At 47.7% G+C, this 18374-nt stretch overlaps 2 protein-coding genes across 2 annotated transcripts; both read left to right on the forward strand.

Annotated features, from left to right (window-relative positions):
* Positions 1 to 4665: 4665 nt before the first annotated feature.
* LOC139814909 (uncharacterized) lies at positions 4666 to 5910 on the forward strand. Its single transcript, XM_071781430.1, has one exon. The coding sequence runs from the start codon at positions 4666 to 4668 to the stop codon at positions 5908 to 5910; it is 1245 nt and encodes a 414-aa protein (XP_071637531.1).
* Positions 5911 to 6303: 393 nt separating this feature from the next.
* On the forward strand, positions 6304 to 12541 carry LOC139815040 (uncharacterized). The gene is given in 3 exon segments (XM_071781633.1): positions 6304 to 9879; positions 9966 to 12426; positions 12428 to 12541. Coding segments are annotated over 3 exon segments (3735 nt in total). The 5' UTR covers positions 6304 to 8719.
* Positions 12542 to 18374: the final 5833 nt, after the last annotated feature.

Genomic DNA, 18374 nt, shown 5'->3' on the forward strand with positions numbered 1-18374 from the left:
GCGTCCGTTCCTCGGGGAAGTCTGGTCCACACGAGGATTTATCTCTGACTCGGGCTTCCGGTAGCAATTTGTGCAAAAACCGTTGCGTGTTTTTTAGTCGGGGTCACCAATGTAGGTATTTGGTACCGCAGGAGGTCGATTATCCCTCCGGGTGTCGGCCTACTACCGACGTCTTGATGAGAGGAATCGAGGAATAATTATACACTCGATTACGAAAGTAGAATAATACTTTATTACAAGCGACGCAACAGCCACGAGTCTCGATACAAATCTAACGGTCGTCTTAACTCAGTTCTGCCAACCTCGTAACTCTCAACCCCTCTTGCTGACGCTGGAGAGGGGGCTGACCAATCGGCAGGGAGGCAGATATGCTGCTCCCTACAACTCACCTATCGGTGCTGCCATCGCCCATCTGCCGACGGCATCCGCTCCCCCCAAAAAGGGAACAACTACTCGCCCGCGGCACATTGCAGGACCGCGGAGAGGATAGACACTCATCGTCAAGTATTCGGAGAGGACACACCTTTCATCGGCATTTGTCGTCAAGCCGTCCTACGGCACATACACTTTTCGGCAAGCCGCCTTGCGGCACACACACACACACACACACACACACACACACACACACACAAGGGATCTTGAGAAGCGCCGGCCGCATGATCACGACTTCCTGCCTACGCTCGCTACTGCTTTGCTTTTGCTTGCTTGCACGTGCCTACCTTGCTTTGTGTTTTGCATGCGGAATCAGACGAGGACGCCTGAGCGGCCACGAGGCCCGGACAGGACAAAGCCCGACGGAGCCAAGGCGACCGGCGCATCCCGGTGAGTCGCTTTTCGCTTTATAAGTACGCTGCATGCGCACATTTGCCATCGCGTTAAATCTTTGTTAGTCGTGAGGGGACTTAACTACCCCCCTCTGGTCCTTCGAGTAAACTCGCTTAATTTAGCAAATCTCGCCTCCGGGGCGAAACAATCCCCGTCCATTGGTCCTTCGAGCCGGATGTTCGCGTTAGAAAAGTACCGCCGACCTTTCGCTCATTTCGCATTATTCATTAATTTGTTTAATTTGTTAATTTTCGCACATTCTTGTAAACGCGCATTGCGATAACACGTGGCGCGTGGTAGTCTCTCGCGATATCTTTTGTTCGCAATTCTTAATTCGCGACGAGAATACTCGCGTGAACTTCTCGCTGTCGTAACTATGCCATTGTTGTTATCTGCTTTTGTCGTGAATACGCTTAATTGTTCGTTCTTGTAGTCGCGAGACGCAATAACGCGCGGCGTGTTAATGATCTCTAGTCTCGCGCGATATCTCTCGCTCGCAATTCTTAATTTGCGGCGAGAATACTCGCGTGAACTCTTCGCTCGTCGTAACACGTTCCGTTGCCGTTATTCGCATTAATCGCGAAATGCAATAACGCGTGGCGTGTTAATAATCTAATTAAGTCGCGATGAGAATACTCGCGTGAATCCACGATCTCGCGCGATATCTCTCGCTCGCAATTTTCTCGCTCGTCGTAACACGTTCCATCGCCGTTATTTGTACTAATCGTAAATTGCGCAATTGACGCGGTAATTAGTTAAAATCCGTCATTGTTAACATAGAAACCGAAATATTTAGATCTCGAATATTCTCGAGCAGGCCATACGTTTTTGCCGCTCCGTCGACGGCCTTGGCGCTCGGTCACGGGCCGGCTGCGTATACATACACGTTTTTCTACATAGACTCGCGTTCCAAAATAACGCGCTACATTATTTTCGTTGTTGCTGGGTGTGTTTCGGCCAGATTCGAAATACATATTATTCTGATCGTTGGAATTCTCGCAAACATAATTGCCACCGATCGAACACACTGTTCGTCGGCATTGGTTCCCGGTATAGAATATATTATAGCACTCAAGGTAATCTTATTAGAGATTATAATTACAATTATAATCACAATTACAAAAGAAGTTGTCGTAATTGATGCTCGTGTCGTGGATTATTGCTCGTGTCGTGGGTATACTGACTGCTCGTGTCGTATACGCTGCTCGTGTCGTAACTCCGCGCACAACAGGTATTGCTGAAAATTTAATCTGAACAAATACTTGAGTGCATTTCTCGTCGTAACCGGGTACCTGTGCCAAACTGCTGATAAATTTTGATTATTGATACAACCAATACATTATCATTTTGTACATTCCTTGCAACCCTCTTCCTTGATAGCTCTACACTGCATTTGATCCCCCTTTTCTTGCGTTCGCGATTCGCTATTCCTGCGATTAACAAAATCGTCATTTTGATTGCGCTATTATATCGTATTCAAAAAACATTCTATCGTGAATATAGTGCCTTCGCGTAGGAATTCGAACCGAGCCATCCGTTATTTGTCATCTTGGCGAGCGGAACAGTTGTTTTGTTTTCTGGCATTCCAAAGTCGAGCCTATTGTCCTCCAGTATTTGTCGATATTTTCGTGCTGAGTTGAGTCGTCGTTGTTTCGAGTTCACGTGAACCCTCAACCCTGCGCGCGTGTTCCACTTATTTGGTTGGTTTAGCGTCGTACTCCGATCATCATGGGCCGAGGTCACATAACTAAACGCGAGTTGTGTATACAGCGGATGAGGGAAATTCATGAGCTGTCGATGCTCGCCGCGGACAATGTCGCGCAGAGGCCGAATTTCCTAGTTAGATACCCTACCGTGGCTGGATTGGTTAAGGATTTTGAGGCAGCTCACCTCAAAGTAATCCAAGACCCCTCAGACGAGGAGTTTACCGCGGAAGACGCAATCCGTAAGGAATTTGATGCGATGCGCTTCGGGGTGATCGGGCGTTATGAGAAGTTTGTGGGCGCCAACCGAGCGGCCGCCGCGGCCGCTCAGACCCCGGTCCAAACGTCGTCTATCCGACTGCCCAAAATCTCACTTCCGGAATTCTCGGGAGATCTCGCGCTTTCGCCCTCGTTCATCGCGTTGTTCAACGTCTCTATTCACGAAAACCGGAGCATCTCTTCCATGGAGAAGTACCAATATCTGGTAGCCTCATTGAAAGGGGAAGCGCTCAACGTCGTGAAGAACCTCCCCATTCCCGCCGATAACTACGCGATAGCCTACGACGCGCTGATTTCGCGATATCAGAACAAGCGGAACTTAACGGATTACCACGTGGATTTAATGCAAAACGCCAAGCCGTTAAAATTGGAGTCAGCCGCCCTTCTCCGCACGCTGTTGGACACATTTATCGAAAATACGCGAGCATTGAACTTGTTAGGGTTCCCCACGGACTCTTGGGACTATTTACTCCTCAAATTCTTGTTAGAAAAACTACTTCGTTCGCTTCGCGAGAAGTTCGAATCCGAACACCGGGCAAAGGAGATACCAAAGTACGCGCAACTCACGAAGTTCCTATCGGATCATTGCCGGGTTTTCGCATCCGTATCGGGCCCCACGAATATGTCGATCCAGTCACAGTCGTCTTCGGCAAAAAAATCCGCATCGGCCTCGTAGCTTGCTACTCGAACTGCCGAGTGTCCGGTGTGCAAAGAGCAACATCTCGTGTTCAAGTGCCTTCGATTCTTGAAATTATCCCTTCGGGAAAGGCATTCAACGGCCAAAACCGCGAATTTGTGTCTCAATTGCCTTCACGCGGGTCATGGCGTTAACAACTGTCCATCGACGGGGACGTGTCGGTCGTGCTAGGCTAAGCACAACACGTTGCTGCACTTCGAACGGAGCTCGGGTTCAGCGAATACCCCCGCGGATACCGGAGCTTCCTCCGAATCGGCAATCGACCAGAATCAATCGCCGCAAAGTAATGAGCCCCTCGTCACCATGACTAGCGTTGCAAAATCGAATTTAATCGTATTATTGTCGACGGTGCAGGCCGAGGCTCTCGACGTTCACGGAAATCCCTTCCTTGTTCGCATTCTTTTGGATAGTGCCAGTCAATTAAATTTCATTTCCGAAAACTGCATGAAAAAGGGTGGTTTCGGACGAACCAAGTGTTGTACTGTAGTCTTAGCGGTAAATGATACTAAGGCGGCGGCCACGCGGAGTAGCACCTCACTCGTGATTCAAGCACAGGGCAATGGCAATACTCGCGTTCCGATAGAGGCTACGATTCTCCCACGCATCTCCGCCCAATTACCTAGTAGTCAAGTCGAACAAAGAGCGTGGAAACACATAGAGGGATTGAAGCTCGCGGATCCGCAGTATCACCGACCGGGTCCCATCGATATCTTAATCGGCGCAGAGATCTTTACGACATTGCTTCGAGACGGTCGTCGTGTAGGGAAGAAGGGCGAACCAGACGCCTTTAATTCTATTTTTGGTTAGGTTCTCGTCGGTTCGGTGTCGACGCAGGCATCTCGGTCTACACACTCGTTCCTGACTCTCGATTCATTTGACGCGTCTCTCAGTCGATTTTGGCAGTTAGACGAGATTCCCACGGCTCCACCGTATTCACAGGAAGACAGACGTTGCGAGGAACTATTTGCACAGACCACGCATCGCGATGTATCGGGTCGCTTTGTAGTATCGTATTCTTTTATAAAGGATAAACCTTGTTTCGTTGGCATGCGTCAAGCAGCCGTGAACAGACTTCGCGCACTTGAGCGTCGCTTCAAATTAGATGAAGAATTCAAAATAAATTACAGCAAATTCATGCAGAATTACTTAGATAATGGCTATATGAAATTGATCAAGCAGCCGTTCCCAGTGGACGGACCTGTCTTCTACCTACCCCATCATGGGGTATTCAAGTCGGATAGCACGACTACGAAATTGCGCGTCGTATTTGATGGATCGGCTAAGGATCTGAACGGCGTCTCGCTGAATCAAATGTTGCGATCCGGTCCCAAATTACAATTAGATATAGTTGTGATATTATTGAGGTTCCGGCTCGGTCTTGTGGCGCTCACCGCGGACGTTAGGCAGATGTTCCTTCAGATATTGGTCGAGCTCGGTCAGTGCGACTATCAACGAATAGTGTGGCGTTTCTCAGAAAACGACCCGATCTCGGACTACCTGTTGTTGACCGTCATTTTCGGATTGACATGCTCTCCGTTTATAGCGATTGCTTGCATGTTAAAGTTAGCGGCCGAAGGCAAAATAAGTTACCCGTTGGCCGCGGCTGCCTTGGAAGAGAGCGTTTACGTCGACAATGTGGTGGCAAGCGTCGAGTCAGTGGACAAAGCCCGCAAGCTTCAGCGGCAACTACAAGCCTTGCTTAAAACTGCCGGCTTTGAACTCAGAAAATGGGCCAGTAGCCACCCGTCGGTTTTAGCTGATCTAGATCCGGAACTCTGTAGCCAGTCGTTACTATCCTTTGAATCGCCGGAAGACCAGTTTCTTAAAGTTCTTGGACTTCGTTGGTACCCTCAAACAGACAACTTTGGATTTCAGGTCAACCCGTTGGACAGAGATTGCACCAAACGCACCATTCTCTCTGAATTAGCTCGCATCTTTGATCCATTGGGGTTCCTGACCCCCCTTACATTCGTAGCCAAACGATTGATCCAGCAACTCTGGATGCTCAAGGTAGAGTGGGACGACAGGCCTCCCTCAGAGATATGTTCTAGGTGGGAAAAATACAAATCGGAGCTCCCCGCGTTAGCCTCCATTCGCATACCTCGTACGGTCGCGGTCGTAGATAACGTGGTCAGGCGAGAAATCCACGGATTTTGTGACGCGAGCGAGCAGGGCTACGGAGCCGTTGTATATATTAGAATCGTCACCGAGAATGGGGTGATAATCCGTATGCTCATCGCCAAACCAAAGGTGACCCCACTCAAGGCCATCACATTACCGAAACTCGAACTTTCCGCGGCGGTCTTACTGTCAGATCTGTTAGAATACGTCGAGAAAATTCTCCGACCTAAAGTTGTCATCGACGATACATACGCTTGGTCGGATTCTGAGGTTACCCTCGCGTAGATACGCTCGGCTCCGCACCGTTGGAAGACGTTCGTGCGTAACCGTGTCGCACGCATCTAGTCAGTAGGAAGAGTGAGGGATTTCTAGGCTGGAGATCTCAGGGGGGGTGAGGGGCGGGGGGGGAAGGACTCGCGGCCGCGGGATCTGCCGGGCGGGGGGGGGACTCTAGTGCCGCCGTCCTCCGAGGAGGTGCGGCGGGGGGGTGGTCTGCGTTCCCACCATATGGGGGGGAGGGGGAGGTGGTGGGTGATCTGCGTTTCTAGCATAGGGTTAGGGGGAGGGGGGGGAATCAGGCGAGCGCGTCGGGACATGTTCAATAAACAAATGCAGCCTCGCGTCGATGTTCGGCCGATAGTATTTATAAACAGATATCATTTCACACTTATCAAATGCGAGCGAGCGCCTATGGCAGGCGGCTATAATTTACGACCTGCGAGCGTGACACCACGGTCCTTTTCACTTTTCTTCGTAGGAATTGCCGCTTATCGGTGTTTCGCGGCGCCATTCGGCTATGGCGTCGCGCGTTACAAAGGCGAGCGCCGATGACAGCCTGCTAGATTTTATAAACACTAGACGGCATAAGCGCGGCAACGCGACTCAATTTCTATGGGTATCGACGAACGTCGATGACAGAATTTATAAACGAATATCATCTCGCACTGCGGATGGCCGAGCATCGATGGTCGCGCGACGTAGGTACTCGACCAAAATTTTATGCGACTTAACCGTCGCGGTCTCTTCTCTTTATTTTTCTGTATAGGAAGAGTCGCTTATCGGTGTTTCACGGCGCCATTCGGCTATGGCGTCGCGCGTTACAAAGGCGAGCGCCGATGACAGGCTGCTAGATTTTATAAACACTAGACGGGATAAGCGCGGCAACGCGACTCAATTTCTATGGGTATCGACGAACGTCGATGACAGAATTTATAAACGAATATCATCTCGCACTGCGGATGCGAGCATCGATGGTCGCGCGACGTACGTACTCGACCAAAAATTTTATGACTTAACCGTCGCGGGTTACAAAGACGAGCGCCGATGACAGGCTGCTAGATTTTATAAACACTAGACAGCAACGCGACTCAATTTCTATGGGTGATATTGTTTCTCTGCAGTGTATGCACACCATGCACTAAAACAGAAGAAACGATACGCGATGCTCTAGTTGGAACGAGAGGAAAAGGCAATAGAAAAAGTATATAAGAAAGAATGAAGCAAGTCAAAATCGCAGTCTGTGATTTGAAAGTCTACGCGTCGGTACATCGATTGGAAAAAAGTATAGCGAGATGACAATAATTCAGATATGGATCGCGAGTTAACGGACGACAGCGACTATTTTAGTGACGAAGACGACACTCATGAAGAAGTCATCGATAGAATAGTGCTGCGTTGGGAAATCGTCGAACTAAATCTACGTGTGAGACACTGTGTAATTTATTTTTATTATTCAACGGGTGGTGCACTTGCACTATGTGCTCCGTGCATGATTACTCTATGGGACCTTAATTTCGGCATGTACGCTCGCCTAAAACACTTCGTTGAGAGACGCGGAACGACGCATGGCCGGTATTGTTCAAGATGTCGCGAATCATTATATATGATATTTCCACGTAATATGTGCCCGATTTGTACACGATAAAAAAAAACATTATTGCGGCTTTTAAAACAATAATTTCGAGGCAGTGATGGATGTAAATTCATCCGACGAAGATCGTCCTTTGTCACCGGACAGCGATTACAACAGCGAAGAAGACGATAACCGTAGAGAAGTTATGAAAAAAATAGTGTCGCGTTCCGAATTTTTAGCGCTGGATGGACGTACGAAGTGTTGCGCAATTTATTTTTATTTTGAATATGGTTCAGATAACCTGTGTTATTCGTGCATGATCGCTTCACCAGACACTGGTGAGCACATACGTGAACGTCGAGAGCATGTAACCGAGCCGTACGACGTAATGACCATTCAATTTTGCACAGATTGTCGTAATACTCCATTGTTTCAAATATATCCATGCAACATGTGCCCGATTTGCATGAAGTAATAAAAAACATTATCGCGAGTGGGACATTATGTGCGCAACATGGTGTGGATAATTGAAGAGAAATCTGTGGAGCCTCCAAAATCTTGGGATGATATACAAATGGAATGTATTACAACAGATATCATCAATGGTTTGCGTGAAGAAGATCAAGGAGTGAAATTGAGGGATGTGCGACGAATATCGCCGGTACAGTTTCTTCGCGATCGCGAACTCGATATATGCGGAACCGGTCAACGCTTCGCTAGACAAAGAGTCGTTATCGATACCTCTTCTCCATATGACTGGGATTCTAACGTGAGAAAAAAAGTATATCGACGGCTGCGGGACGAGTGCGTTAGCGAGGAAGAATCACGTGTAGCTCGCTGTACTGACGTTGTGCCTATTGTTGACTATCGCTATTGGGCGTCTAAATTTTGTGAACAGCTCTATGATTGTGAAGCAACATACATTAAGATTCACACAGGTAATGGGAAATACGTCGAATTGGTGGTGATGAACAATTCGATACGTTTGTCTATGTACCCTTACCCTTATCTCAATAATCCTAATCATCTATTGATGCTTCAAAAAACCTTTGAACGTGACTGTGATGATAGTGATAATTGGGAGCATAATGTCCCTTACTTCTTGCCTCATTATGTTATGTCTGACTACTATCGCATTCAAAGTGGCAAACGATATTGTTCAGCGTGCGATCGAATCACGTGCAAGTGCTCCATCGAAGAATGTGACGTTATTTAAAAAAGACAATATTAAAAAACAAAAACATGGAACATCTCGATAAAACGGAACGCGACCTGGTGGAAGGATCCAACCAAATCGCTACCTTGGGCGAATATCTTGCATGGGAACAGCGATGCGAGAAGTTTATTGAGCAGCTCGAAGAAGACTGTCGTTCCAAACGTCCGCGGCTCTCAGACGGCTCTCAGACTGTCGGAAACAGATCATCTTTAGTGGCAAGAATCGCGCGACTCGATGGTGCGAAGACTCTATTACAGAGACGGTTCATACATATCGGTGGTGGTGGTGAGCATGCGGCGGGCAGTAGTAGTAGTAGTGGTAACGAAAACGCGGAAAGACTCGTGTGGCGAGAGATTGATGCCGCGTTCGAATGGCGTGTATTGACCGGTGCAGTGATAAATATCAATTACATCGAACCGCGAAAATTTCTCGAAGATGCCGAAGTCATCGTGCTCGATCGTGTGCAAAACGTCATGCAAACACACGCAAGTGTAAAGATAAACACCGTGTTCAACGGCGAGTTTGTGACGAATGACAAACGTGACAATAAAAGTATCAGCACGAGTAACTTTGAACTCTTTCGTTCGTCCGAACGGTCCGATCTGCGCGAGTGGTACAAGCTACACGTTATCGAGCCCACATTAGCGAAACTCGAGGATTTCCAGGAACGCGATAGCGGATGGGCGTTGTCGCGTATACTCAATTTGACAGTGAACGTGAACAAGTACAATCCTTTGCGCGCGGGATGTTACATCAATTTACGGGAAAAAATTAAATTGAAAAAAGCTGTGATCAACGTGCATTCTATGGACAATGCGTGCTTCGCGTGGTCAGTGGTCGCCGCGCTGTATCCTGTCAAGGATCATACATATCGGGAATCCTCGTACCCTAATTACAAAAATATATTAAATTTACAAGACATTAAGTTTCCAATGACTTTGAAACAGATTAATAATTTTGAAAAACACAACAATATATCCATCAATGTGTATACCATCGAGGGAGAGGAAACGCCGACCGTTCTCCCGATACGGCTCACCGACCTGAGGAGAGAAAAGCACGTAAATCTGCTGTACGTGCAGGATCCGCGAGACGACGTGGGACATTTCGCGTGGATAAAAAATCTATCCCGCCTTGTGAGCTCGCAATTGAGCATGCATCATGGTCGGAAATACTTTTGCGATCGGTGAGTACCTATACTCCTTTTAATAAAATTATAAAATATTGTATTGTTATATAAAAATTTACAAAATTGTGTTTTTCTTTTTGCAGATGTTTACATTATTTTCATTCGAGCGAGAAATTGGAAGCCCACGGTGTAGACTGTCGAGAGATAAACAACTGTGCCATCCGACTACCGAGCGAGGACGACAAGTGGCTGAGTTTCAAGAATCACAGCAGGAAGGAACGACTTCCATATGTCGTGTACGCCGACCTGGAATGTACCCTCGAGAAGACGGATGCGGATCCGACAACGTCCACGTTCAAGTCTCAACATCATCGGGTATTTAGTATAGGATATTACGTGCGATGCTCGTACGACGACTCGTTATCCGCGTATCGATTTCGTCGCGATAAGGATTGCGTCGCGTGGTTCGCCGAGGAACTAAGACGTTTAGCACACAACGTAAAGAACATCTTGTTCGATAATATACCCATGGTGGATTTCACGCGAGACAAGTGGAAAAAGTTTAACAGCGCAACGCACTGTCACGTGTGCGAAAAACCGTTCGAGCCAGACGACGTGCGAGTACGCGATCACTGTCACTTGACCGACAATTATCGAGGTTCCGCGCATTCTAATTGTAACTTAAATTATAAAAATTCTCACTTCATTCCCATAGTATTTCATAATTTACCGGGTTATGATTCTCATTTTATTATAAAAGAAATTGCCACCGCGTACGAAGGACATGTAGACTTACTCCCAATCACGAAGGAAAAATACATTTCGTTTACGAAGAACGTTAAAAGCACTGAAGATAAAGACAACCAAAATTGCATCAAATTAAGATTCATCGACTCGTACAAATTTCTTAGCACGAGTCTCGAAAAATTAGCATCCTTCCTCGATAAGGATAAGTTAAAAATTATACGTTCAAAATTTTCCGCGTTATCCGACCAAGATTTCGAATTATTGACGCGAAAAGGTGTCTTTCCGTACGAGTACATTGACTGCGTCGAAAAGTTGGAGGATACGTGTTTACCATCGCGCGACTCGTTTTACAGTTCATTGACAGGCGACACCGTATCCGAGAGCGATTACGCGCACGCCGTCAACATCTGGCAGCGGTTCTCCATTCGAACGCTCGGTGACTACAGCGATCTGTATCTAAAGATCGATGTCTTGCTGTTGGCCGATATCTTTGAAAATTTTCGCGATAGCTGCGTCGCGAGTTATGGACTCGATCCGGCGTATTATTACACTCTACCGGGGTTTACGTGGGACGCTATGTTGAAGCATACGGGTATCAATTTCGAACTGCTCACGGACATTGACATGGTCATGTTCATCGAACGCGGTATTCGCGGCGGTTTGAGTCAATGTTCAAACAGATACGCGGTGGCCAATAACAGGTACATGCAATCTTATGATACATCTAAACCATCGTCGTACCTAATGTATTTCGACGTAAACAACTTGTACGGCTGGGCAATGTGCCAACCACTGCCATATGCAGATTTTCGATGGGTCGAAGACGTCTCGAATTTCGAGTTTAGCGCGATCGCTTTGGATTCGTCCACGGGTTACATTCTCGAAATCGATCTAGAGTATCCGCAGAATAAACACGACGCGCACGCCGACTTACCGTTCTGTCCGACGCGCGATAAACCACCCGGCAAACGGCAGGACAAACTTCTCGCCACGCTGTACGATAAGAAACGTTATGTCATACACTACGGCAACCTACAGCAATGCACGCGCCACGGTCTTCGCATCACAAAAATTCATCGCGTATTACATATCGCTCAATCTCCATGGCTCCGCAATTACATCAAACTTAATACAAAATTTAGAACACAGGCCAAAAACGATTTTGAGAAAAATCTGTATAAATTGATGAACAACGCGGTTTTCGGGAAAACGATGGAGAACGTTCGAAATCACGTTGATGTAAAATTATTATCAAAGTGGAAAGGTAGATACGGCGCGGAGGCACTAATCTCGAAACCAAATTTTTACAGCAGGAGCGTTTTTTCGGAAAATCTGATAGCCGTTGAACTGCGAAAACTCGAGGTTAAATTTGACAAACCTATTTACGTCGGCATGTGCATTCTCGACATATCGAAAGTCTGTTTGTACGAATTTCATCACGAGTACATGTCTCCCCTGTATCGCGACAAGTGTAGAATTATGTACACCGATACGGACAGTCTGATGTATCACGTAGAGTGCGAGGATGTGTACAAGAACATGAAACGCGATATCGCTAAATTCGACACGAGCGATTACGCGATCAACAACGCGTACGGTATCCCACTCGCTAATAAAAAAATTCCGGGTTTGATGAAAGATGAAAACAACGGTGCGATTATGACCGAATTCGTCGGACTCAGGGCGAAGATGTATGCCTTGCGAGTGGACGGTAAGAAAGACTGTAAAAAAGCGAAAGGTGTTAAGAGCAACGTCGTAGCCAGGTCGATAACGTTCGACGATTACACGAGGTGTCTGCGAGACGAAATTGAAATGAAGCGACGGCAGGCTTGCATAAGGTCCGAAAAACACGAGGTGTATGTACACCGTGTCCGAAACAAAAATCGCTCTGAGTCCATACGACGACAAGCGATACATTATACCTAATTCGACCGATACGTTACCGTGGGGACATTATCAAATAGCTTTGTAACGTGTGTATAAAATGTATAACGTATGTATTGTATAACGTATGTATAGTATAGTATAACGTATGAATTATATGTAGTAACGTATTGTGAGTATTATATTACAGTATTGGAAAGAATATTAATAAATAAATATATTGCACACATATGTGTATTTCAAACATTTACATGTATTACATATTGCATATTTTTATGTTATGAATAAAAAAGTTTGCACAAAATTAAATAACATTATCCTTGGATATCCATGAGTTGTGCGATCCATCGAATCCCAACCATTTAACGTAAACCTCATCGCCCCTCCTGCGCAATACTTTCTCCACGAGATACACGTCCGGATAAGTCGCGCGATGCAACTCGTGTTCGTAGAACCCTCCAGAGACGGATTTTCCACGATAGTCCTCGAGTAGATAGGTTACGGGATTGGTACGCTGCACTTTAACGATCTTAAACACCTCGGTGGTCCAATTCGGCGTGTAACCCTTCTCGAAAATCATCTTGTATTTGCTGACGCGTACCGAGTCGCCCGTTTTGAATTTTGCCGGACCCGCGATTTTTATCGCGCTGTATACGGTAGCCAAGAGTTTTTCGGCGATCGCGGGGGTAACGTCGACGGGTCGCATGCCGATGGTTCGATGCTTGCGCGCGTTGTAATCCGATACGAGTCGCGGCAAGGCGTCGACCCACTTGTAATTTCCATTGAGCGTAAACATCTTCCACATGTCGTTCTTGAGCGTGCGATTGAATCGTTCGACGACCGATGCCTTCAATACCGAATATGTGGAATAATGATTGATGCCGTGTTTCTTCACGAGACGTTGCACGTCGGCGTTGTAAAATTCCTTTTCCATATCGGTTTGTAGGTTACTAGGGCACCTCCCGCTGTGTCGAATGATCTCTGCGACCGCGTTAGCTGTTTCGCTTCCGCCTTTACTCTTGAGTGGCGCGGCCCACGCGTGCTTGCTCAACACATCGATGACGGTAAGTATGTAGTGGTAGCCTCCGTTGAAACGTGAGTACGGACGCATCTCGACGATGTCAGCCTGCCACAGGTCATCGTACCCTCGCACTATGACGTGTCTTCGGGGAAAATTTCTTCTCGCCGGAGCGTGCAGTTCCTCGACGAGTCGTTGCTTCTCGATATTTTTACGTCCGTCGGATTTTAGCGATGTCATGTTTTTTTTGTTGTCGTTTATAACTGCTCGTTAGCCGTTTGTTAGCCGTTTATTTCCATTCGTCGTCGTCGTCGACGTTCTCTAGCCGTTTGTAGCCTTTCCTGTCTCCGCGTAGTTCGCAGCTGTTTCTAAATTGCTCGTAATTGTTTTTAAGCTGTTTTTGAACCGTTCGACAACCGTCCGACAACCGTTCTCGAACCGTTGAACAGCCGTCCGACAACCGTTCTCAAATCGTTCGTTGCTGTTCCTCGCCGTCGTTAATCAACCGTTGCTTCTCTTCACTCGTCGCTTTTCGATAATCGTTTCTGCTGTACCGTTTGTCCATTGTTGTTGTTGTTGGTTGTCGCGTCTGATTCAACGATATTCGCACGTCAAAGCTTGTTTATCGCAATCCGTAACGCTTGCAGATTCTTCTCGAACGCAGTCAGCTTCTCGTCTGATTCTTTTCGTTGATTGCTCAACATTTTAAAGAATTGATCAACGTACAGTTTGTTAACCGCGTCACCGTCAGTCTCAGGTTGCGCTACGCGACAAATCTTGCGCGACTTTGCGTCAAAGTCCGTGGCAGCGCGGCACAGAGCGTTGTTGCGCACGAAATTTCTCATTAATCCGCTCCACCGATGGTACGAAATGGCATTCGTCGCGTCTCCGCTGTGTTCGAACAATCCAAATTTGTTGATCGGCATTTCGACGCTGATTGAACGGATCGCCGTCGCATGGTTTAATTTATAATAAGCCCGGCTTCGCGAAGTTCCTCGATAATCGACATGATCTCGTTGTCGTGGGCATTGTTGCCGGCGTGGCGCGAAGCGTCGAGCAATCGCAGACGATCCACCAGCTCGTTGGGGTCGTCCCAATGCACGTAGTCAATCTTATTGTCGGTTAGCGTCATTACGCGAGGTGCGAATAATCCTTTTCCGGATTTTTTCTTCTTGGATTCGGTCGACATCAACGGTGCGATTACCCGTGTATACTTGTATCCCACGTTGCCCTTTAGTCGCTTGTTAGGATCGTGTTGGAATTTATGAGCACTCGTTGCCAACAGTATGCTCTTGTACTTTTGCATATCGTCCTCCGTGTAGATATCGTCGTCGGGTATTCTCTTGAAGATCAACTCGTAAATACCGGGTGTGCCGGCGTATCGTACGCCGTCGATATAAATGTTATCCGCTTTGTCCACGTCAAAACGTTTATTACCGAGCATCAATTCATTATTGCCGAGATAAACGCCGTATGCTATGTCCATCGTTGGATAGGCGCCCAAAACAGACGCGATGTAAATTCGGCTCAGTGGACCGAAGTGATCTTCCAACGATTCTATATACCATTGTCGACCCTCCGACGTTTTCAACCGTTTATGAACGGTTTTCCTGATCGAGTCGTCCGTGGTTTCGAAAACATTCGCGGTTTCAAGAAATTCGGGACTTGTACGTTGCACGGTTTGCGTCGGTGTAGAGGTTATCGGTGTAGAGGTTATCGTAGTACTGTCGATTGATTAGATTTACGCGGTGTCAATGAAAGATCCGACCAGGAGTCTAATCGTTTCTTCTTTCTCTTCGGTGTAGCATCCTCCTCCTCCTCCTGCCCGCGCTGTTGAACGGATAGCGGTTCGATTTTCGCGTCAGCGTCGCTCTCCGTCGGCTCCTCTTTTTTCACCGCGATCAAGCTCGAGTTGTCAACGATCTTTTTCAACGGCCCGATGAGAGGTTTAAAGTGCGTGTCCAACTCAATGTCCTTCTCGATCTTACCGGTCTTCAAAGCGCGAAGTTTTTTGCGAATCGAATCACTCGTCTTCGCAATTTCTTTTACGACCTTCTCGCGTTCGCTAATATTCTCGCTCCCGTCGATCGCGGCCATCGCGGAAAAAAGCAGAGTGTCGATCTCTCTCTGTAACGCTAACGTTTCACTTCCGACGAGGTATCGGCAACGACTGATCGCTTCTGCGGTATCGCGAACACGTTAAATCTTTTTCTGTATCGACCGTTCGAAAGCGCGCTGTCCTTGTCTATCACTACGAATCCGTACTTTTGTTGCCAACAATCGTGGCACAACGAGCAAAATTCGTCGTACGGCATGTCGGTATTTACGTGATCGTTGTAGACGTGTTTCAAATTGGTACCATCCTGTTTGAACAGGATCAGCAGATTCGCGTTGTCGCGTATCAGATGTTTAGGTATTCTCGCGTACCTCTGACAGAGATAGAAGGAGTCGACGCTCGAGTGCCTGCCCATTGAGAAATACTCTCTCACCGCGTTTTGCTTATCGCACGCCACGTCATCGAAGACGAAGATCGAATTTGGACGCGCGTCGCTCGGTGGAATGACGTCACTGTTATTGGAGAACGTAAAGTAGCCAATTTCGTCGATCGATGTCAACAAATTCTCCAAATATCAATATTTCGGCTGTTGCAACGATTTCGAGTATACGTACACGTTTTCGAAACGTACGCCGTGCGGACTTTCCAGCAAGCTTATCAAGACGTTGGTTTTACCGCAATTCGAGGATCCACAAATGATCGCGCGTATAGTAGTCGGTAACATCGTACCGTGCTTGCGTTTCTCCACGTTGCCCCCCATCGACCGTAATCTGTCGTCGCAATTGGACACGCGAATCGCCAACGGTTGTCGCACGAATCTCATTTCTTTCCACACTGCCGACTCTCTGGCTGACTCGAACGCCTATTTATAGGCGAGCGGAACCGCGAATCGCTCAGTAGCAAAGATGTTCATCATACTGTCGAGACCTTCCGATATTCGCGGTTTGAGCGCCGAACAGCTGCAATTTGTGCCGAAAGCCGTTCTGTTGCAAACGTGCGGCAATCACGTCCACTACGTGTGGGACAAGCTTCCGGAACATATAAAGGCGGATTTGGAGGTTCAAGCATATCGTCGCTGTTACGAACATTACAATCAACCGTGGCAGCGAACGCACATCGACGGTCCCGCGCCAATGATAAAGAATTGCGGCGAATGTCAACGAAAAAAAATGGTGAAGGCCTGTTAAATCGCGCGATAAACGCACTTCCGTTCGAATTACACATTCCCAGCTATCAATTTTGCGGTCCGGGAACTCGTTTACAAGAACGATTGGCGAGAGGCGATCCTTAAGGTATTAATCCATTGGACGCGGCGTGTCGCGAGCACGACATAGCCTATTCGCGTAACCGCGATCTCACCGAGAGACACGCGGCGGACGAGATACTCGCTGCGGAAGCGCGAAAACGCATTACCGCGAGAGATTTGACTCTTGGGGAGAGAGCTGCCGCTACAGCCGTCTGGGCGACCATGAAGGCTAAGACGAAGCTCGGAATGGGCTTGAAAACGAAAAAATCGAAAACGGTGAAGAAAAAAAGCTAACGAATAAACGGATACTTCCGACAGCGAAACGAGGCGGTGTATTGCCGATTCTACCGTTGTTGGGAGTTCTCGGTTCTCTGGCCGGCGGAGCGGCGGGAGTCGTAAAGGCCGTGAACGATAACAAAGCCGCGCGGCGTCAGCTGGAAGAGATGCAACGTCACAATCGCGCCGTGGAAGGTCGCGGACTTTATCTCGCTCCGTACAAATATGGACGAGGGCTGTATCTCGGCCCGCACAAACGCGGGCGAGGAGTAGCGTTGAAAATAAAAAAAAAAAACGTCAAAAAGACGTTAAATATGCCCGCGGGTATTACGACTAACGTACAATTGAATCGACTGGCAAGGCGTATGCGCGTACCGTTCTTCAGAGGTGTCTTCATGCGTGATTCGTTACCGATCGGCGGTGTACGTCGAAACGAGAGCGGTATCGTGAATTTGGACGATGCAGCGGGTCCCGGTACTCATTGGGTAGCGTACGCGAAGAGGGAAGATCGAGTCGTATATTTCGTCAGTTTCGGCAATCTTCGACCGCCGAAAGAATTGGTGCGATATTTCGGGCCGAGCGTGACGAAGATCGAGTACAATTGCACGTCTTATCGGCGATACGATCAGAACATCTGTGGACAATTGTGCCTGCGATTTCTCCGGACGATCGACGCTAATTTAAAGCCTGACGGTGCGCCGTGGTGACTCAGTATTCGTTTACGGTTTTCGCCGACATGTCTATAACGTTCACGCTGACGGGGAAGAGCAGCATCCTCGCGGAGCACTATTTTCCCGCCGTGGATCTGAGCGACGGTGACTACGAGCTCGGTCTAACGTGTTTTGAGATTTATCACACGATTCCGAACGTGAATTCTTCGAACAATTTTTATTTCGACGAGGATGACACGGAAATTACGATTCCCGAGGGATCGTACGAGATACGAGCCATACATGAGTTTTTGAAACGCGAAATTTCACGAAAACGCCCGCGACGCGTAAATCGTTCCAACGATGATCGTACGTCGGTCGCGAATATCGCGCGAGAGGCGACCGCTCGCGCGAACGGCTACGAAGACGAGGTCGCGGAATACCCGATAGTGCTCCGCGCAAATTACAATACGATGAAGAGCGAGATTGTTTGAAGTTGAAAGAGAAAGAGAGAGAGAGATTGTGTTATTCTTTTTTGCGTCGATTGTAATACAATAGGTTGCCGCGCATTCTACGTAGTTCTCGGAAAAAGCGCGCGAGCGGCGCCGACAACGTTGCGTCCCAGACGGCGAGGCACGTGTTTACCGCGCATGCTTGAGCATGTTAGGAGGGGCG

Source organism: Temnothorax longispinosus, chromosome 6 (genome assembly GCF_030848805.1).
Source record: "Temnothorax longispinosus isolate EJ_2023e chromosome 6, Tlon_JGU_v1, whole genome shotgun sequence".
Lineage (NCBI taxonomy): Eukaryota > Metazoa > Arthropoda > Insecta > Hymenoptera > Formicidae > Temnothorax > Temnothorax longispinosus.

Bases quoted from the DNA above. Each gene is read 5' to 3' on its own strand.
- LOC139814909 (XM_071781430.1), top strand. From the start codon at position 4,666: ATGAAATTGATCAAGCAGCCGTTCCCAGTGGACGGACCTGTCTTCTAC.